This window comes from Gadus macrocephalus, chromosome 8 (assembly GCF_031168955.1).
Source record: "Gadus macrocephalus chromosome 8, ASM3116895v1".
Classification (NCBI taxonomy): domain Eukaryota; kingdom Metazoa; phylum Chordata; class Actinopteri; order Gadiformes; family Gadidae; genus Gadus; species Gadus macrocephalus.
Genome location: NC_082389.1, coordinates 5,465,666 through 5,487,762, shown reverse-complemented (window position 1 = coordinate 5,487,762; position 22,097 = coordinate 5,465,666). Strand labels below are relative to the sequence as shown.

Below are 22,097 nucleotides of genomic sequence, written 5' to 3'. Positions count from 1 at the left end.
TACACGCTATATGTCCACAATGGGAGTCTCCACCCAAGAGGGTGGTGTAAACAAAAAATGAATATCTGAGCATGAAACAAGTGGCTTTAATTGAGAAGGTGAAGCATAGTAGAATTATCTATGCATAAGACATTACAGGTAAAGGTACAGTAAAAACAGTAAAAACTGTGATGTTATTGTAAAAATGTATCTTATTGTTTATTTCTCAAAATGGAGCAGCTACATATCCTATTATTCAACATACATTCATTTAGATATTTACCCATTTGGGTCAGGGGAGAGATTTGTGTTTGTTTGTGTCTTTCTAGAAAAGCATCCAATGCGCCCTGGCGGCCATAATCTCTTGTAATTCTTAAGTACTGCAGGAAAAGGAGGTGCAGGTTCTCTCCAGATCTAGTGTAAAGGGGTAAAACAAATGTTACATTAAGGGTAGTGTGTAATTTGATGAATTTGTTACTATCTTTTGTGTAGGCATTTATAGATATAGATATAACTCTTAAAGGAGACGTATTATACCACCAGGCGTGAATGTGATTAGTCATCACAAGCCGTTTTGAAAAACTCCCCCTTCTGGCATCACAAGTGGGCGTGTCCACCTAGATGTGTGTTGGATAGATGAGTCTACCAGCCTACACAGTGGACTGTAAGCAAACGTTGCTCATATATCCGTCATACATCTAGGTGGACACGCCCACGTGTGATGTCAGAAGAGGCAGATTTTCAAAACGGCTTGTAACGGCAATTCACACTCACCCCTTGTGGTATAATATGTCACCTTTAATATAGATATACGTTTCTTTGAGAGCAAATTTATTTTAATTTAAAGGCCGGCGCGGCAGCTCTGTTCTGCTCCAATTTCTCTCCGATACCACTCAAACCACGAGTCTGATGACCTATGACCTATAAACGTTGTTATAATGATTGATAGTCATGTTTAACCATACACAAAAAACGATGTAGATTTTCGGGAAACTCTTCCTCTCATCTGGGCGCTTTCAGCCTTCTCTGTGTCAACGCTCCGTTTCGTCCTTCTCCACCCCCTCGCCCCCCTCCTGCCATCCCAACTCCGGTGTGATTGGTTACCTTCCTTGGAGCGCGCGCACGGGCAGATTTGACCAGGCATATGGGGGCGTGGCAGGAGTACGTCTACGTAGATGTTTCCCGGAAATGTGAACAAGTGAATCGCAATCGTTGTCCCGAGTGTTTAGCGCTCTGCACTGTCAGCAGGGAATACGTCGAAATGCATGTACGTCATTATTTGACACTTTAGTATGGTTAAACATGACTATCAGGAGCGATTTCACTGGAGCGGGAGGATCTTTAAGTGGAGTGGAGAGCAACGCGGAGCGGAGGAGCCGCCGAGTGAACAGCCACCTGAGCTCGGAGAGGGATACTCGCACCGCTCAGCTCCGCACACTAGCTGTGGTTTCTTTGAATGGCCTTAACATACCAGAAGCAGTCTCAGGGCACTGCCGGAGGGACTTGACGGCGTTCACGTAGCCAGGTCCAAGGAAAGCATCGGCTGTAGTTTGACTTGGTACCTCCTGGAGACACTTAGTGGAGTCTTTAAAGAGGAGGTTATTTCCAGCATCTGATTGGTAAAGCCTGAATGAGGGATCCGAAACATCTGTACCGAACTTGCTCTGATAAAAAAATAAAACATTAAATATGGTTTATTATTCAATATTGTTATTAAATATATTAATTTCTCTTGCAAGTCAAACATGATACTAGAGTCAGTGGCTGCAACGACACGCAAAAGGTGCCAACTCATTCCCGTCAATCAAATGCGATCAATGCGGTGCCAACCTGTTGGTCGAGGAGCGTCGCCACAACTCTATCGCGAGCATCTGGGCGCGTTACAACAGCATGGGATGGAACTGCGGCCAGGTTGCACGAGGCAAAGTCGCTTATCTCTGCCCTACCAACATCCCCAGGGCAAATGAGTTGATAGTCTGAAGAGCTCAATGCTTCAGCCCAGGCTGGACCATTTCCTTTAAAAGAGAGAGAAAATATTAAGCCGTTTGTCTTGCTATCCTACATTAACAAAAACGGACTGAAAAGTCATTCACCATCGCTGTTTTCTGTCACAATAGTGTGTTTAATAAAGGCAACATCCCCGGCATCGTCAACAAGACATCTATAAAAATGGTGGAAAAAAGCCAGCAACACACGACAGAAAAACACACAGTATGTGATTAGTAAATAATCTGCATGACCCTAGATGTGCAATTCATGACACATTATGTTGGACCCATTTCAATAAAACCCGCGTCCCCCACCTGAACGCTCCAGCGTAGCCGTAGTACTTCTCCTTAGCGCTGGCGCTGCACTTGGAACCATCTTCCACTTCCGCTCCACTGCCGGCACACTGTTGACAGAATGTGGATGAGGGTTCAGACCCCGGGGCACAGCCACTGGGGAAGAAACCACCTGGGAAGGTAGGAGAGAAGGGGGGGGGGGGGGGGGGGGTGTTAAACGGACCATAATGCACCAGGAGACCGGACAACATGAAGCGTTGGGGAATTAGGACAGAGTTGCACTCGCAACCGTAGCTTACCGAAGTCACAGCTCCCGGTGCGATTATGGACCAGACCCATCGGGATGTTCCAGCCGGCGGTCTTGCCCACGCCGGTGTGGCAGGACCTCTTACCACTCAGGTTGTCCCAGGTCACCCCGGAGTCCCTCTTCACCACGGCAACGGCGAAGTAGTTGGCCTGAGCTGCGAACGCAAATCAAGGTTGGAAAGAAAATTATAGAAAGGGGAAAAAAAGAAAGAAAAATAAACTTTTGCATAGCTATTTATTAGTGCTGTCAGTTAAACGCGTTATTAACGGCGTTAACGCAAACCAGTTTTAACGGCGTTAATTTTTTTATCGCGCGATTAGCGCAATACTTTTAATTATTTAAAAAAATATATATCTTTTTTTCTTTGGCTCAAAATAAAGAAGCAGTAGCCTGACTGCAATGTTCAAGGCAGTATGTTTGTATGTTCATCGTTTAATTGCACTATAGGCTTTTTTTTTTCTCGTTTTTTGCACAAGGCAACCCGATGCACTTCTCCATGTTGATAAGAGCATTAAAATGAGAAAAATGAATGGGACAAAGAAAACAAGGGATATTTAGCAATGAAAAATAATTGCGATTAATCGCGATTGCTTGCGATTAACCGTGAGTTAACTATGACATTAATGCGATTAATCACGATTAAATATTTTAATCGCTTGACAGCACTACTATTTATACAACTTCCCAAGAGAAATGTAAAATATAATTGTATGAAGTTCCAGACTGACACACTTACCATTTGCGGAAGAACTGCAAAGTGCTGTTTAAAACAATACAGAGGCAATTATTAGAATAATCATGTTTCAATAAATACATTTCACAAATAATTAGGGAAAGAACATCGCAAGTATACATCATATAAGATGCATATCTGCATGGTATTTCATCTCCACACTTGCATTGATCGTATTGCTCGACCATGGCTGGGATCAGTCCACACTTCCCAGCGGTGTACACCTGTCCTCCGTCTACAGACATGGCATCAGCCTCTTGACGCTGGACAAGAACAGAGATACCCCAAAACCTTTAATTCATCTGTCAATAACAACATACTACCGAAGTCAGATGATAAGTCAATGAGAACTCATCATCTGATTTCATAAAAGGCCTGTTGATAAACGACATAAAACCCCATCACATCATCCTTTAATGACATCAAATCAGATTAACTTGTCTATACAATGCATCTCCACAAAACGGATGACTAAAACATAGACGATATAAGATAGCTCACCATAATCCTCTGAAAGCACCCATCCACAGTTTGGCTGGTTTGACATGTAACGTTGTTTGTTTCGGTACTCCAGGTGTCACACTTGGCCTTCTCAGCGTGACCCACAGCGCACCATGTGATCGCAGTCGTGTTTTCCATGTCTATGGAGTCAAGCAAAAGCAAGGGAAGAAAGAGGCATCTGAAAATTAACAGGAATTGGATATATACCTTGCAATGTTCGTATTTGAGTGACATGGGTTGGAATTTGAAAAGGATATTTTTTTCCACCATTGCAGTCAATGGCAGTGGTCATTAGGGGTCTTGGGTGCTTGGGTGTGTGCCCAGCCCTACCTTTCTTCAGAGATCGGATGGACGCCATGTATTCAGCGCCCAGGTAGAGGAAGGAGTTGGTGCCGTTGGGCAGCCTGACGAGACTCTGTGTTGTGTCTTTGAACATCAAGTTCGCAGCACCAAACCCAGCAGAGGAGAAGAGGCTAAAGCCCTGCAGAGTGAACAAGTAAATGTTAGATCATTTTAATGCCAAAGTTAGCTAGTTGGTGATCCAATGCTAAACATTCAATTAAATCAGAAATGTTACATTGTAACACATTATCTTACGATGTTGTCGGTCTCTGTCTCCATTTAGGTCGTGTGTATGTGTGCGTGCGCGTGCGTGCGTCTGTGCCCGTGTGCCCGTGTCTGTGTGTCCGTGTGTCCGTGTCTGTCTCTCCGGGTGTCTGTCTCTCCGGGTGTCTGTCTCTCCGGGTGTCTGTCTCTCCGGGTGTCTGTGTCTCCGGGTGTCCGTGTCTCCGGATGTCTGTGTGCGTGACCGCGTGTTTGTGCGCATGTGTGGTTGTGCATTGTTGTGTACGTGTTTGAATGGTTGTGTGTGTGCATGCGTATTACCCTGACGGTGGTGAGGGCGGTGAAGATACGCTCGGCTAGTTCGGGGTCATCGCGGCTAACCACAGCGTGGGCGGGAACCCTGGCCAGGTTACAGGTCTGGTAGCCGTCGATGGGAGCTCTCGTACCGTCCAGGCACAGCAGCTCGTAGTTGGCTTTCTCTGACGCTGTGAAAGTGAAAAAAGTTGGTTAGTATAGTGACAATTTTCTCCGAGAGGGGATTAATAAAGTGGTATCTAATCTAAAGAAATTACGTACAAGGTTAAATTATTTTTTTCCTTATTTAATTAAATCCAAAGCTGGTTAAAAATGTGCAGACTGTTCCGCCTTTGAGTTGGGTCAACTCTGGAAGGGTCAGAGGTTAGAGGGCAACAGAGTTTTAGGGACGATGGCGGGTGTGCACTGTGTGATATTGACACTGGTGAATTCAAAAACCTCACTGAGAAAGTAGATGAATAAACTAATTACCGTAATTAATGAAACTAAAGAGAACTGATTTTGCACTCACTGACCTGGAACTGTGCTGTGTTTGATAAAGGCAACGTCTCCGGCATCGTCTTTCAGACACCTTCACAAAACAAAAGTCATTCAAAGTCAGTCAATAAAAAACATGCATCTGCATTATGACTAACAAAAAGGTTGCGGTTTAAAAAAAAAAACGAATAAGGTATGATTTTGCAATTTGTTTTTTACAAAAAAATGGTGGCAGAATGATATATTAAATATAAGTTATTTGCTTTTATTTCTTCAATTATGACAAGAAAAAATAGGACTCACTTGAATGCTCCTGCGTATCCAAAGTAGGGCTCAGAGGCCGACTTGCTGCAGGAATCACTCAGGCACAACTCGCACAGTTTACCACCAACCAGATCCCCTGCTCCGGGAACGCAGCTCTTCGAGAAGAAGTTGCTCACCGCTACAAACCGCAAGACCGGCCATGGATGTCAGACACAATTCAGCCGTACCGTCACGAGACAAAACATTAACACGGGCAAAATACAGTAGAAAAATAAACTGCCATGCTCGGATCACATGTCCTAGAGCCTCACCCTCTTCCACAGTCATGTTCTCCTGCCCGCTCCAAACGAGTTGACCCGTCGTCAGAAGAGTTCCGATGGGAATGTTCCAGCCCGCGGTCTTCCCAATACCAGTGTGGCACGATTTCTTCCCTCTCAGCTCTTGGAAGGAGAATCCAGTGTATTTCTTCACGACAGCCACAGCGTAGTAGCAGGAGGACCCTGTTTCCATTTAGAGGGTGGCATAATAAACATCAACTTATTATAGTAGCATGAGGCTAGTTTGAGTTTGTCTATGATGTAAATTATTACATTATATAACAGTGATGAATGGTTTCTCCTCCACATAATGGACAACACCATACAAGGTGTATGATTTTGCAGAGAAGTTAAAGACTACAAACATGGCCACTCTGCCATTTCCGCTAAAGCCAAGACAGACCAAAGGTTTACCTGCGTCAATTCGAACATGAAGGCGTGGCATATTTACCATTATGCCCGCTTCCAATCTAAGCTGTTTGTTTACCTGTGTTCGAGAGATGCTTCATCAACCACCTCCAGAACGCAAGCTTGTTTACCTTGTGTCTCTGTTAGAATAAACCGCGTGTTGAACATTTACCACTCTCCGAGTCATACCTAGCCCGAGACGACCACACCACAAAGGACCCAATTAGTTTTTCATCACTTAAGAACTGAAGAAACTCGCCTGGGCCATATTTCTCAGAAATAATGGGCTGCAGATTATAGGGGTGCTGTCCTGCTGTGTAGATCTCCCCTCCGTCCAATGTGATGGCGTCTGCTTCACCGTCCTGAGAGAGACCCAAACCACTTATTGCCCAACCGAGTGAGGCGTCATGCTGTCTCTCTATCAATTCAGTACTCCCGGGTTTCCTCACCTTGATTGCCTCAATGCAGTTATCGGCGTCTGTTCTCAATACGCATGTGAATACCGGGGCACTCATCGCCAGGGCATCACATTTCTGCTTCTCGGGGAGTGAGGTCACGCACCACCTCACCACTTCTATGGGCACGCCGAAGGCAGTGGCTGTTGATGAAGTCAAAATTGTCAAAATAAAATAAATAATGAATAAACTGTTGTGAAAAAGGGCTGCTGTTAATAAGAAGATAATGAAAATAAAATAAAATAATGCAAAAGATGTTCAACCTAAATAACGAGTAGGTCTATGTTGTTTTGCATTATATATTTATATATTTTTTGGATATACTGTATCATTTTTGGGATATACATGATATATATATATATATATATATATATAGTTTTTGTGATCCTCTTACCCAGACAGCAAAACAGCACCGACAGTAGGAGATGCTTCATGGCGGACTGAGGGTTCACTTGCAGACTGCTGTGAAGAAATGAAGCGTTGGTGATTTTATAGCAGCCTTCTGAGTGGGCCGAGCCATCCGGTAGAGGTATCGGTTGTTTTGGGTGTCATTGTTTGACCAAGGCTCTCTGCAGGGGAGGGGGCGTTCACAGAGTGAGAAAGATTGACCTGATTTCTACATAATAGAAATTGAAATCCCATCCAGGTAAACGACCCAAAAACTTTTTTTTTAATCATATTCATCTAGGCTACAATTTCATGACTTTGCATAAACATGTAGCCTTTCATATCGGATTTGTTAATCCTTAATCTTTATAACACGTTATCAAAAAGGACATCCTGAAAACTTTTCTTGAACTTATAGTTTCCTTGAGCTGTCTCGAAAATGAACACACGTTTTGCAGAAAGCTAATTGTGGCAACCCGGTCCCAAACCCTCGGGCCAGGCGGCCCGAGGTTAAGGTAGTGGATGGCGTGTACCGCCGATATCCACCAATTGCGTCACCATAATCGGCGCAATGGAGAACACCTGTGGCGGAGGACGAGGAAGACGAGGTACCCTTTAAAAGGCGGTTCTCTTAGGCGGGAGAACCTGAGACGGACGGGTCGACGAGTGGACCTAGCGGACCTATCCCCAGCTGTCCCTCTGGACAGCTGGGGATTAACAATTAACATTGTTAATCAGGGCCCGGAATTCACTGGGGGTGTTTAAGAGACCAAAAGGGAGAACTAAATATTCGTAATGGCCAGTTGGTGTGTTAAATCCAGTCTTCCATTTGCCACCTTGTCTGATGCGCAACAGATGGTATGCGTTACGTAAATCAATCTTAGAAAAAACACAAGCGCCTTGGGGGACGGGCCAGGGCGTGGGCAGGGGCAATGGCAAGGGCAAGGTCTAGGTGACGAAGGTGATTAATCTGTATATTGCCTGCGTAATTTGTGAACTGATCTTTGTCTAGATCAATTCACTTCATAGTTCACTTTCTAGAATCCAGGGGCCGTATTCACAAAGCATTTTATCTTACCGCTAGGAGTGCTCCTAACTCGCGCTAAAACATTTTACGTAGGAGTTTTTTCTTAAAAGTTATTCACAAAGCCGCTGAGACCTACTCTTACTAAGGATAAATCACAAAGAGTGAACTAAGAGTGACGCGCCGTTGCTATGGATTACGTCAATTCTCGTGCACGAGTTTAGAAGCGGTCAGTTCGGTGATTGGTTGTTCAGACGAGCCCACTGAATCACCGAAAAACAAGGAAATAGCCTAGGCTAGAAATGAATTCCTATTAAGTAGTTATAGTGCAGTTAGCAGAATACACGCATGATGACAATTTTGTGCAGACCACGATAATGACGTTGTAGCCTGCACGTTCAAGAGAGAGAGAAAGCAAACAATAAAAATACGTAAAATCTAAAAGAAAATAAATGTTACGAACTACCCAAGTGTTGACTGATTTGTGCCAAGGTGTTTACCTAAAATGTGTTTTCAAAGTGATCCCTAAATGCCTGTCCACTCGGTTCCACACGGCCAAATTCCTTGTAATGTTGATCGCCATCATCATCATCATCATCATCATCATCATCATCATCATCATCGTCTGGCTGTGGAATGTTCCTCCGCTTGCAGAGGTTGTGTAGAATGGCACACAGTGATTACTGTGCTTGCCCTCTCTGGGGTGAGGCGTATTTCGCCGTGGAGGACATGAAACCGACGTTTCATCTGCCCAATTCCTCTCTCCACAACAGAGAGGAGGTGTGCTCGCAAAGAGCCAATACGATGTGTTTTACGCATAGGACTAAGCGTAATCTGCGTAATCACTTACATGTTACACTTAACTGTGCTCCCGGTTGTGGATTGAGGTAGGGACGGGTGTCTAGAGCCACGTCTTGCATGGATAGTCACTGTCACCCAGCAAGTGACACCCAACTGGTACATCTCAAAAAGCTGCCTCAGACCGCTCACCATTAAAATGCGCGAATCATGGGTAGCTGAAGATCCAGGCCACTTTGCAACAACATCCAGTAGGCTATGTTAAAATTTTGCATCAATTTGCATCAAAAACAACCTGCGTGTTGATGGAATGCACTTTCTTCCTATTGACGAACACGTCCTCGTCTTTTGATGGCGCAATTATTTTTATTTTTTATAAGTTATATATATTTTTTTATAATTTATAATTTTTATAACATTTTATTTCGGGACTAATCGGATTATTCCTGTTAGTCGGGGATGTTATTGCATCGCGCATTAACTCCACAATAAGTTGAATACCCTAACATTTCGTCTCGCAGGCATTTTAAGATTCTTTGTGAATAGGTCTTACTGAGTTAGGAGTCCTCTTGAGGACTTTTAAGCTCTCCTAGACTTAGGTGCTACTTTTAGTCTTAAAATACTTTGTGAATTGCTCTTAGTGAAAAAAGTTAGGAGTCCTAAATTTAAGAGTGACACGCCCATTATTTTTAGGAGTTACTCCTAAATTCGCCAGTTAGGACCTACTTTTAGCCCTAAGATCCTTTGTGAATACGGCCCCTGATGGATATCATATCATATTGTATCATCACTGGGAATCCTGAATCCCCAGGTTGTACATAGACACATAAGATGTTACTAATCTTATTCATATATATAAATATAAATTCAGAATAGATATTTTTATTATAGCAGCCCTCTGAGTGGGCTTGGCTGAGCCGTCCGATAGAGGGATCGTTTGTTTTGCGTGGCATTGTTTGACCAAGGCTCATTTTCTTTCCAGGGGAAGGGGCGGTCGCAGGTTGAGAAAGATCGACCTGATTTCTACATAATGGAACTGAAATCCCATCCAGGTAAACAACCCAAAAACTAGCTTTGTAATCTTTCATGACTTTGATATCAGCCTATCATATCGGATTTGTTAATCCTTAATCTTTATAACACATTATCAAAAAGGACATCCTGGAAACAGATAGCAAAGATGATGCAACCTAGGTGTCTGCCACCCCCTACCTAAAGGTGGCTTTTCCTCGGCTCCTGCGCAAAACGGAAGCAAGGGTGGTGATGTTGAAAGAAGTTTTCTTGTAAGAGAACAGGCGTGCACCCTCATCAAACCCCAGAGTCCAAACAGTCTAACTTGGGCCAGGTGTGGCTGCCTTAACCAGCCGTCATCCACACATACGTGTCAACTTCCCCCCATAGCTCACTGCAAATGACCTTGGTCTCTCCTGCCCTAGCTGACCTCAGCCATTGCCCATCCTTAACTCGCCATGATGAACACTCCCCTCGTCTTTGCTGTTCATGCCCATGTGAAATAATCATGTGCAGCCATTTTCTCGATAACCGGAGTTCACAATAAAAAACCTTGTGTCATTTGAATGGTTCTGAAGAAAAATATCTTTTAGTTTTTCCCGAAAAAAGGCTCCAAGCCTTCAGGGGTACAATTTAGAAAACGGAGAAAGAGGAGGAGGAAATTAATCAGCCAATTAGGCTATTTGATGTTCCGAACTTGGACCACTTTGCGAACTCTGTGATCAATAAATCAATCAGTCAGCAATCACTGGCAGTTCTTACGTCTTTGACTTGCACAACAAATGGTAACCTAACTTTGTCCCACTAATCTCAGTGAGCATGGCTGAATGTACACATGGGCATATGCAACTTTGTGAGTAACATGGGTGCAAATGCATTTCTTGATTTCTTTTTTTCTTCATTTGTTCCCTCAGGGTATAAAATGAGGAAGGGCGCAAATCGATTTTTAATTTAAATTTTATCAATTTCTTTCCTTTGAAGGCGACCAGCGTCCACCAGAGGGTGGTGCGCCCTAAGCCAGAATGTTAGAGAAAACAGCGACAGCCTCTATGGCCTATGCTAGAACCATTAAAGGTCCCATGGCATGCTACTTTATGGATGCTTTAATATAGATATTAGTGGGCCCCTAACACAGTATTTGAAGACTTTCCCGAAATTCAGCCGTGGTGCAGACCTACAGCCACTATGAGCCATTCGCACATAGAGCTTTCCCCAAACGCGCCGTTTCGGTGTCTGTAGCTTCAATGCAAATGAGGAGGAGAGAGGCCCGTCAAGGAGGAGGGTGGGGTTGTGGCCCTGAGCAGCTTGCGGCCACGGTACCATGCGCTCTGTTTACAGTTGATGTATAGCAATGTCGAGGCGCACACAGCCTTTGGCCGTGTTCTGTAAATATTCTAGAACACTCCGGGTGTTCACATAGGTCCCATGGGCTCTACCAAGAGCCCAATAAGAATGACTACAAGTCTCGTATGTGACGTTACGCTCCCTGCGACTGGCGTGGACAAGACCGACAATCTCCCCATCGGCATAACTGAAACTCTCCACATGCCCCGAATTATAATGGTTTTCACCTCTTTCGATGCTTTTATCCTCCCCTTGGAAAAAAGCGGTGAAGTGGAGCAGAGAGATCGCCGATGCCGTGTTCCGATATCCATACTTCCATGAGAACACTTAAACGAAGTACACTATCTGCACTCACTAAGTGCGCTAATTTTCAGATGTCAGTGTTGTTCCAAATCGAATACTCTGTGGTAGCCTGGTTCTACCAGACTCGCGTACTTCACTTCATTTAATTTCATTTGTACAGAGAGTCTGGACCTAATCAATTGACAAACGTTAACTCACTTGAAGGCGGGTGTCTGTTGAAGTTTAAAATGATTGGATCTGCCCAGTGCCACTCTGGATCTGCCATAACCAATCGCTAACGTTTGGTTGTGACGTATGTCATGCGCCGGGAATCACGCGCAGGTTGTACACAAACCAAACACCTTGCGCGTCTGCACGAAAATGTCCGTCAACGACAGCTGCAGGTTTTGTTCGTCTAATTAAATTTATCAGGGAAAAATTGCACATTGTAAATCAATATTTTATAGTAAGGCCAGAGATGATGTATGCAGTCAACTTTCGAAGCTGGGTCTAATCGTTGACAACACGCCATCGTCATTGTTCTCAGACACGCCCTCTGTTCGCTGATTGGGCGCCGCTGTGGCGGCCCCAGAAAACCAAATTACATACAGCAGGTCCAGACCTAGTACTGAAGGGAAATTCAAATTGAGCGGAAGTACTTAGGCGGGCGGAGCCAGGCTAACTCTGTGGTGCACTAACCGGAAATTACGATCACGACTGCCGCCGCGGCTCCTCCCCCGCAATAAACATCCCGCTTTGAACGGTAAACTCTTTACGCCTAGAAGCTATAAAAAGCTAAGAAAACTATATTATGACTCTATTAATGCTGGCTATGTGGAAAATGCGCAGACTTTGGCTCAGCCTGGCTCAGCCCTCTTCCGCTACGTAGCTAAGATGGCTGCCGTTGAGTACGAAAAGTGTACATCGCCACACACTTTTTTTTCACACCGTTTTGAGTACACCATCCGGGTCCTTTCAGTACACATATTTTCGCCCGATCTGAATCGGAATGCCCTACGTACTCAAACTTAGGCTGTACCGGAGTTCCAAGTGCGGGTGGTGACGTATATCATTCGCGTCGAGAGCAGCGAAGAGCTGTAGTTCACAAAGCGGCCTCACACAAAACCTAGCAAACGTCTTCGCGAAATTTTTTAGTTTTCTTGAAATGGGCTCTACCGGAAAGGGCGTGACTTCCCCGCTCTATTGACAGGACTTCGGAGGAGAGTTCAAGTGAAATCGATAATCAACCTAAATAACCCTTAATTGAGACTAAAGTGTACTGTGTTGCAACATATCGCACAGAATACTTTGGCAGGTACAATATAAACAAAATATGTACATATGATGAATTATGCTCATAGGCTCAGTTTATGTTTTAATAAGGAAGATTAATGCATCTCCACTCATAAATATAAACCTTAATTGGTCTGCAGGATTGCATACTATATGTCCACAATGAGAGTCTCCACCCAAGAGGGCGGTGTAAACAAAAAAAGAATATCAATATGAGCATGAAACAAGTGGCTTTATTTGAGAAGGTGAAGCATAGTAGTATTATCTGGCCGTATAAATGAAGGCTATGCATAAGCCATTACAGGTAAAGATACAGTAAAAACAGTAAAAACTGATGTTATTGTAAAAATGTATCTTATTGTTTATCGCTTGTTTAAAATGGAGCAGCTACATATCCTATTATTCAACATACATTCATTTAGATATTTCCCCATTTGGATCTGGGGAGAGATTTGTGTTTGTTTGTGTCTTTCTAGAAAAGCATCCAATGCGCCCTGGCGGACATAATCACTTGTCATTCTGAAGTACTGCAGGAAAAGGAGGTGCAGGTTCTCTCCAGATCTAGTGTAAAGGGGTGAAACAAATGTTACATTAAGGGTAGTGTGTAATTTGATGAATTTGTTACTATCTTTTGTGTAGGCATTTATAGATATAGATATAACTCTTAAAGGAGACATATTATACCACCAGGTGTGAATGTGATTAGTCATTACAAGCCGTTTTTAAAAACTCCCTCTTCTGGCATCACAAGTGGGCGTGTCCACCTAGATGTGTGTTGGATAGATGAGTCTACCAGCCTACACAGTGGACTGTAAGCAAACGTTGCTCATATATCCGTCATACATCTAGGTGGACACGCCCACGTGTGATGAAAGGGCAGGAGGCAGATTTTCAAAACGGCTTGTAACGGCTATTCACACCTTGTGGTTTAATGTGTCACCTTTAATATAGATAGACATATCTTTCAGAGATAGTGAGCAGATTGGAGCGCAAGCGAGCGAGGAGTGGAAGGGATGGAATTTTGTTGAATTTAGAGGGCGGAGCGTCCGCTATGTTCCGCTCCAATTTCGCTCCGATACCGTTCACAACACGAGTCTGAGGCACGCCCTATTGACGTTGCCAAGCTTGTTCGTTGTTGCACTTGTCTATCTTTTAAAATAAATGTTCTATGAGTGAAATATATTTCCGTTGCTCTTAGTTTCTTTAGTATTTAAGTTTTCTGTTTAAGGAGACAATTCGTAATAGTTTATTTCTCCGTCTTTTAAATTGGAGCGAGCAAGGAGCGATTTCACTGGAGCGGCCGCGCTCCGCTGAGCCTCGCTCAGCCTCGCTCAGCTCTGCTCACTAGCTCTGGTTTCTTTGAATGACCTTAACATACCAGAAGCAGTCTCAGGGCACTGCCGGAGGGACTTGACGGCGTTCACGTAGCCAGTTCCCAGGAAAGCATCGGCTGTAGTTTGACTTGGTACCTCCTTGAGACACTTAGTGGAGTCTTTAAAGAGGAGGTTATTTCCATCTTTTGATTCGTAAATCCTGTATAAAGGATCGCTACCATCTATACCGAACTTGCGCTGAAAAAAAAGCACATATTTAAAACATTATATATGGTTTGCTACTAAATATTTTTATGAAATATCTGTCGACACAAGGTGCTAACTAATTTCCAATCAATCAAATGCGATCTATGCGGTGCCAACCTGTTGGTCGAGGAGCATCTTCACCACGTTGTCGCGAACGTCTTGGCGCGTCACAACAGCATGGGAAGGAACTGCGGCCAGGTTGCACGAGGCAAAGTCGCTTATCTCTGCCCTACCAACACCCCCAGGGCAAATTAGTTCATAGTCTGACGTTTTCAGTGCTGTAGCCCAGGCTGGACCATTTCCTTTAAAAGAGAGAGAAAATATTAAGCAGTTTGTCTTACTATTCTACATTAACAAAAAACGGACTTTAAAGGCACCCAGTGCAACTTTCGAGGCTTAAAAATAAACATTACATTTCTAGTCTTTTTTACACGTAGTAAGTTTCAATAACTCCATACCATTACATACCGACATTCAAGCAGCAAAGATGAGACGTCGTTGTGTGGTGAGAACTGATACAAAATCGATAACAACAACAATGCCGCCATTTTCTTTATTTTTTGTAACCTACAATAAATAAAGCAGGCTTCCAGTCAATGGAAAAATGGCTTCTCCCCACCGGCGATTGTTGTTGTTTACGATTTTCTATCAGTTCTCACCACACAACGACGTCTCATCTTTGCTCCTTGAATGTCGATATGTAATGGTATGGAGTTATTGAAACTTACTACGTGTAAAAAAAGACTAGAAATTGAATGTTTATTTTTCATTGAATGTTTACATAAAGTTGCACTGGGTGCCTTTAAAGGAGGGTAGTCACTCACCATCGCTGTTTTCTGCCACAATAGTGTGTTTAATGAAGGCAACTTGCCCGGCATCTTCAACAAGACATCTATAAAAATGGTGGAAAAAGCAAGCAACACACAACAGAAACACACACAATATGTGATTAATAAATATCTTCATGACCCTAGATGTGCAATTCATGACACATTATGTTTGATCCATTTAAAGGTCCCATGGCATTCTACTTTATGGATGCTTTGATATAGGCATTAGTGGGCCCCTAGCACAGTATTTGAAGACGTTGCCGAAATGAGCCGTGGTCTAGAATTACAGCCACTACAAGCCAGTCGCACATTGAGCTTTCCCCAAAGGTGCAGTTTCGTGTCTGTAGCTTTATTGCAAATGAGGAGGAGAGAAGGGGGGTCAAGGAGGTGGGTGGGGGTTTGGCCCTGAGCAGCTTGCGGCCACGGTACCAATAGCTGTTTACAGTGGATGTATCGCAATGGTGAGGCGCACACATACTTTGGCTGTGTTCTGTAAATATTCTAGAGCACTCCGGGTGCTCCGGTGGGAGTCCTGGAGCTCTATTTCTAAATAATATCATATTATACATAGATATCTATATCATATCATATATATTATCACGGCCAAAAGCTGTGTGCGACTCCAGACGATATGATGAATCTCAAACGACTGCGACGGGTTCTTCGACGTCTCTGGTTCTTTCACTTCCACATCAATCTGAAGTAGACTGAACCGCGGCATGGAGGAGAAAGGGATTGTTGACCGCAATTGTCTCCCGCCGGAGCCTCGCTGCCCGCTGCCGAGGCACCACCGCCTCGGCAGCGGGCAGCGTCGAGGCGCCACCGCCCAGCAGCAGTAGTGCCTCGACGGGGGTGGTTTATTTACTTCAGGGAGTCAAAGCCAAAGTTCCTTTCCCCCAATTCCTTCTCAACCATGGCTAAGATAACCCCCTCTACGGGTCTCGTTGTGGAAATACCAGAGACGTCAGAGAACCGACGTGTTATGCGCCATAACACCAACAGCAGAACGGTTATCCAAATAACAAAGAAGTGTACAACACTGGTGTGTGTATTCAGACACACACACACACACGTGGCGCTCGCGCAGGTCGTAGCTCAATGTTTCATTGGGGGCCAAATTCTCTGGGTGGGCAAGGCAGAGAAAGGGGCATATGGGGCCAAATTCGAAATCTGAGCTATAATTTTCATAGGTGGAGCAGAATACCTCACTTAAAACCTGCAAATGACAATTACAATCAGGGCATTTAGCAGACGCTTTTATCGAAAGCGACTTACATCAGTTAATACACACAATGACGGCAGAGTTAACCATGCAAGGCGACAACCAGCTCGTCAGGAGCAGTTAGGGTCAAGTGTCTTGCTCAGGGACGCATCAACACTCGATCCCCAGCTCCTCCTAGGAGCATCGAACTAGCAACCTTTCGGTTACAAGACAACTGCTCTACCTCCTGGGCTAAGCTGACCCTGTGTGACATTTCATAGATAGGTTTTATTTCATTATGCACACTTAATAATCAATACTTCAATTTCATATTATAAATACTAGATAAAAATTTGTGTTGGGTTAAAAGGTTAAAAATGTTAATATAATGTAACTGAACCCATTTGTAATGTGTAATTAGAATGTGTTAATGTGCTGCAAGCGCACTGAACTAATGTTTTGTTCCTCGTTTCACCAAGTCATTATTGTTGGTTTAATTGATGTAAAAGCATGACCAAGCCTGTATGAATGTCGCTCGTTAAGTGCAGCGATATTGTAATAAGTTTGCCTCTGAAGCTAAAGCAGACGGCCAAGATACAAGGACAGTAAAATAACCTTTAACAAACCTCTTTTCACAACAAGCGGCCTGCGAGGTATTTTATTTCACCATTTAATACACTTTATTTCCTGTTTTATGCATGTCATTTTAAAGTGCCAATTAGTGTCATATTTCTGTGTTTTACTTCGTGCTTATGTAAACAATGTATCATTTGCTGATGTGCCATTTTGTTTTATGTGTATTTGCAATAGTTTTCACGGCCAACCTGTGGTTATGTGTTGTGACGAGAGCTACAACACCTCACGCCATTTCTAGCTACTGGGGGACCATAGGCAGGCTAGGGGAACTCATATTAATATTAGAAAACCTCATAGTGAAATTTTCATGCCATGGGACCTTTCAATAAAACCTGCGTCCCTTACCTGAACGCTCCAGCGTAGCCGTAGTACTTCTCTACAGAGCTGGCGCTGCACTTGGAACCATCTTCCACTCCAGATCCGCTGCCGGCACACTGTTGACAGAATGTGGATGAGGGTTCAGACCCCGGGGCACAGCCACTGGGGAAGAAACCACCTGGGAAGGTAGGAAAGAAGGGGGGGGGTGGGGGGTTGTTAAACAGAACATAATGCACCAGGAGACCGGACAACATGAAGCGTTGGGGAATTAGGACAGAGTTGCACTCGCAACCGTAGCTTACCGAAGTCACAGCTCCCGGTGATCGAGTGGACCAGACCCATCGGGATGTTCCAGCCGGCAGTCCTGCCCAAGCCCGTGTGGCAGGACCTCTTACCCTTCAGGTTGGCCCAGGTCACCCCGGAGCCCCTCTTCACCACGGCAACGGCGAAGTAGGTGGCCTGAGCTGCGAACGCAAATCAAGGTTGGAAAGAAAATTAAAGAAAGGGGAAAAAAAGAAAGGAAAATAAACACACACAAATAGAACTGAAATTTAACTTTTGCATAGCTAGTTATATGACTTCCTAGGAGAGATGTCTATTATAACTGAAATATAATTGTATTAAAGCAAAGACTGACACACTTACGAGTTCCGCCAGAACTGCAAAGTGCTGTTAAAAACAATACAGAGGCAGTTATTAGAATTTTTCAATGAATGCACTTCCCAAATATTTAGGAAAAGAACATTGCAAATATACATCATATAAGATGCATATCTGCATGGTATTTCATCTCCACACTTGCATTGATCGTATTGCTCGACCATGGCTGGGATCAGTCCACACTTCCCAGCGGTGTACACCTGTCCTCCGTCTACAGACATGGCATCAGCCTCTTGACGCTGGACAAGAACAGAGATACCCCAAAACCTTTAATTCAGCTCATCTGTCAATAACATTATTTTACCGAAGTCCAATGATGAATCACTAAGAACAGATCATCTGATTTCCTAAAAGGCCTGTTGATACCGACATAAAACTCCAATCACATCATCTTATAATCACATCAAATCAGATGACCTTGTCTATGTAATACATCTCCACAAAACGGATTACCAAAAAAAAGATGAAATAAGATAGCTCACCATAATCCTCTGAAAGCAGCCCTCCACTGTTAGGCTAATTTGACATGCAACGGCTTTGACTCCATCGAAGACGCTGAATGAACTCCATGAGTCACACTTTTTCTTCTCAGCGTGACCCACGGCGCACCATTTGATCGCAGCCGCTTTTGATTGTTCAGATTCTATGGAGTCGAGGTAAGGTATTGGTTATATACCTTGCAATGTTCGTATTTGAGTGACATGTGGTGAAATTTGTAATGGATTTTTTTTTTCCACCATTGCAGTCAATGGCAGTGGTCATTAGGGGTCTTGGGTGCTTGGGTGTGTGCCCAGCCCTACCTTTCTTCAGAGATCGGATGGACGCCATGTATTTAGCGCCCAGGTAGAGGAAGGAGTTGGTGCCGTTGGGCAGCCTGACGAGACTCTGTGTTGTGTCTTTGAACATCAAGTTCGCAGCACCAAACCCAGCAGAGGAGAAGAGGCTAAAGCCCTGCAGAGTGAACAAGTAAATGTTAGATCATTTGAATGCCAAAGTTAGCTAGTTGGTGTTACAATGGTAAGCATTTGATTAAATCAGAAATGTTACTATGTAACACATTATCTTACGATGTTGTCGGTCTCTGTCTCCATTTAGTCTCTGACTCCATACAGTGCGTGGGTGCGTGCTTGCGTGTCTGTGTGTCCGTGTCTGTGTGTCCGTGTGCGTTTGTGCACAATCACATGTGCGCGTGTGGGCATGCGTGTGTGTGTGTGTGTGTGTGTGCGCATGTGTGGTTGTGCATTGTTGTGTACGTGTTTGAATGGTTGTGTGTGTGCATGCGTATTACCCTGACGGTGGTGAGGGCGGTGAAGATACGCTCGGCTAGTTCGGGGTCATCGCGGCTAACCACAGCGTGGGCGGGAACCCTGGCCAGGTTACAGGTCTGGTAGCTGTCGATGGGAGCTCTCGTACCGTCCAGGCACAGCAGCTCGTAGTTGGCTTTCTCTGACGCTGTGAAAGAGAGAAAGTGACAGTTGGCTCCAGTTAGTAAAGTGACTGACAATTTTCACCTACCGAGGATTAATAAAGTTGTATCTAATCTAATGAAATGACGTACGAGGTAAAATATTTTTTTTCCTTGAAAAAAACCGAGAGAATTAAACCCAAAAGCTGGTTATAAATGTGCAGACTGTTTCGAAAGTCCCGCCTTTGAGTTGGGTTAACTCTGGAAGGGTCAAAGGTTAAAGGGCAACAGAGTTTGAGGGACGATGGCGGGTGTGCACTGTGTGATATTGACACTGTGGTGATTTCAAAAACCTCCCTGAGAAAGTAGATGAATAACAAATGAATTAATGAAACTAAAGGGAACTGATTTTGCACTCACTGACCTGGAACTGTGAGGTGGTTGATAAAGGCAACGTCTCCGGCATCGTCTTTCAGACACCTTCATGAGACAAAAGTCATTCAAAGTCAGTCAATACAAAACATGCATCTGCATTATGACTAACAAAAAGTTTGCAGTTAAAAAAAAAAAAAAGAATATGGTACGACGCAATTAGTTTTTACGAAAAATTGTGGCAGAATGATATATTTAATATCAGTTATTAACTTTTAATTAATTACTTAAATTTTGCCAAGGAAAAAAAGAGACTCACTTGAATGCTCCTGCGTATCCAAAGTAGGGGTTAGAGGCCGACTTGCTGCAGTCACTCGGGCACAATGTGCACAGTTTACCGCTAACCAGACCCCCTGCTCCGGGAACGCAGCTCTTCGAGAAGAAGTTGCTCACCGCTACAAACCGCAAGACCGGCCATGGATGTCAGACACAATTCAGCCTTACCGTCACGAGACAAAACATTAACACGGGCAAAATACAGTAGAAAAATAAACTGCCATGCTCGGATCACATGTCCTAGACCTAGAGCCTCACCCTCTTCCACAGCCAAGTCCTCCTGCCCGCTCCAAACGAGTTGACCCGTCGTCAGAAGAGTTCCGATGGGAATGTTCCAGCCCGCGGTCTTCCCAATACCGGTGTGGCACGATTTCTTCCCACTCAGCTGTTTGAAGGAGAATCCAGTGTCTTTCTTCACGACAGCCACAGCGTAGTAGCAGGAGGACCCTGTTTCCATGCAGATGGTTACATAGTCAATATCAACTTATGATAGTAGGCCTAGTATGAGGCTGGTTTGATTTTGTCTTAATAACTGAAGAAACTTGCCTGAGACATATTTCTCAGAAATAATGGGCTGCAGATCATAGGGGTGCTGTCCTGCTGTGTAGATCTCCCCTCCGTCCAATGTGATGGCGTCTGCTTCACCAGCCTGAGAGAGACCCAAACCACTTATAGCCCAACCGAGTGAGGCGTCACGCTGTAGTTTATATCAGTAGGCTACTCACGGGTTCCTCACCTTGATTGCCATAATGCACTGAGTGGCGTCTGCTCTCAATAAGCATGTGAACACCGGTTGCCTAAGCATCAGGGCATCACATTTCTGCTTCTCGGGGGCTGAGGTCACGCACCACCTCACCACTTCTACGGGCACGCTGAAGGCAGTGGCTGTTGATAAAGTTAAAATTGTAAAAAATAAATATTTTTAATAAATTGCTAAAAAAAAAGTGCTTCTGCTATTAAAATAAGAAAAGGGATTGTTGTTGATGCATAGACAGAGTTTTTGTGATCCTTACCCAGACAGCAAAACAGCACCGACAGGAGGAGATGCTTCATGGCGGACTGAGGGTCTCCAAATCACTTGCAGACTGCTGTGAAGAAATTAAGCGTTGGTGATTTTATAGCAGCCTTCTGAGTGGGCCGAGCCGTCCGATAGAGGGATCGTTTGTTTTGGGTGTCAATGTTTGACCAATGCTCAATTTCACTGCGGGGGAGGGGGCGTTCGCATGTTGAGAAAGATTTAACATTTCCAAAATTTCAACATAATGGAACTGAAATCCCCTCCGAGTAAACGACCCGATTTCTAGAAAATCATTTTCATCATAGGCTACAATGGTTTTTCTTCTTTTCATGACTTTGCATAAACATGTAGCCTATCATATCGGATTTGTTTATCCTTAATCTTTTTACAACATTATATAAAAGGACATCCGGGAAACACTTCTTTAGCATATAGATTTCTTGAGCTGTCTTGCATCCTAGCAGACTGTTGCAAAGATGAAGACACGCCACCTAGGTGTCTGCCAACCCCCACCTAGACGTGGCTTTTCCTCGGATCCTGCAGAGCATGGAAGCATAGTTGCTGATGTTGAAAGACGTTCTCTTTTAGAAAACAGGTTTGACGCCTCACTGACAGCGGTCCGCTTAACTCAGGAGCAAGAGCAGTTGTGTAACCAAAAGGTTGCACGTTCGATCCCCAGCACCTGAGCAAGAAACTTAACCCATAACTGCTCCTGACGAACTGGCTGTCGCCTTGCATGGTTGTCCCTGCCGTCGGTCTGTCAATGTGTGTAATAACCGATGCAATTCGCTTTGGATAAAAGCGTCTGCTAAAAGCCCTAATTGTAATGGAAAGACACCTAAAGGAATCGACAAATCAAAGAAGTCAGTAATTAAGCAGCCACTAAGTAGGCCTAATGCAAAATCAGATTGAGGAAGGGAGAAGTCTCTCGGTGCAAGAGAATGTATACAAATGCCAGTTCAGTTGAATACTATCAATGTTACAAGAATTAGATCATTTG

At 44.0% G+C, this 22,097-nt stretch overlaps 2 protein-coding genes across 2 annotated transcripts; both read right to left on the bottom strand.

Annotated features, from left to right (window-relative positions):
• Positions 1–207: 207 nt before the first annotated feature.
• tfa (transferrin-a) lies at positions 208–7,142 on the bottom strand. Its single transcript, XM_060058307.1, has 16 exons — positions 6,997–7,142; positions 6,597–6,745; positions 6,407–6,509; positions 5,734–5,922; positions 5,462–5,600; positions 5,197–5,252; positions 4,688–4,851; positions 4,133–4,283; positions 3,803–3,942; positions 3,444–3,564; positions 2,561–2,722; positions 2,283–2,433; positions 2,073–2,140; positions 1,810–1,994; positions 1,451–1,643; positions 208–393 (listed from the first exon to the last, which is right to left on the bottom strand). The coding sequence occupies exons 1-16, from the start codon at positions 7,034–7,036 to the stop codon at positions 353–355; spliced, it is 2,052 nt and encodes a 683-aa protein (XP_059914290.1). The 5' UTR covers positions 7,037–7,142; the 3' UTR covers positions 208–352.
• Positions 7,143–12,954: 5,812 nt separating this feature from the next.
• Positions 12,955–21,250, bottom strand: LOC132462654 (serotransferrin). The gene is made up of 16 exons (XM_060058306.1): positions 21,093–21,250; positions 20,816–20,964; positions 20,626–20,728; positions 20,338–20,526; positions 20,063–20,198; positions 19,796–19,851; positions 19,255–19,418; positions 18,767–18,917; positions 18,449–18,609; positions 18,077–18,205; positions 17,609–17,765; positions 17,334–17,484; positions 15,146–15,213; positions 14,439–14,623; positions 14,120–14,312; positions 12,955–13,302 (listed from the first exon to the last, which is right to left on the bottom strand). Exons 1-16 carry the CDS (start codon positions 21,130–21,132, stop codon positions 13,256–13,258), a joined length of 2,079 nt encoding a protein of 692 aa, XP_059914289.1. The 5' UTR covers positions 21,133–21,250; the 3' UTR covers positions 12,955–13,255.
• Positions 21,251–22,097: the final 847 nt, after the last annotated feature.

What these genes read in the sequence shown, in the direction of transcription:
- tfa (XM_060058307.1), bottom strand. Translation starts at nt 7,036, where the DNA reads ATGAAGCATCTCCTACTGTCGGTGCTGTTTTGCTGTCTGG. An exon ending in GAACATGACTGTGGAAGAGG is followed by an intron (nt 5,601 to 5,733) that starts GTGAGGCTCTAG and finishes TGCGGTTTGTAG; the next exon opens with CGGTGAGCAACTTCTTCTCG. An exon ending in GTGTGGAGATGAAATACCAT is followed by an intron (nt 2,723 to 3,443) that starts GCAGATATGCAT and finishes TTGCGTTCGCAG; the next exon opens with CTCAGGCCAACTACTTCGCC.
- LOC132462654 (XM_060058306.1), bottom strand. Translation starts at nt 21,132, where the DNA reads ATGAAGCATCTCCTCCTGTCGGTGCTGTTTTGCTGTCTGG. An exon ending in GGTGCTGTTTTGCTGTCTGG is followed by an intron (nt 20,965 to 21,092) that starts GTAAGGATCACA and finishes CTTTATCAACAG; the next exon opens with CCACTGCCTTCAGCGTGCCC. An exon ending in CCGCCCTCACCACCGTCAGG is followed by an intron (nt 18,918 to 19,254) that starts GTAATACGCATG and finishes TTCACTCTGCAG; the next exon opens with GGCTTTAGCCTCTTCTCCTC.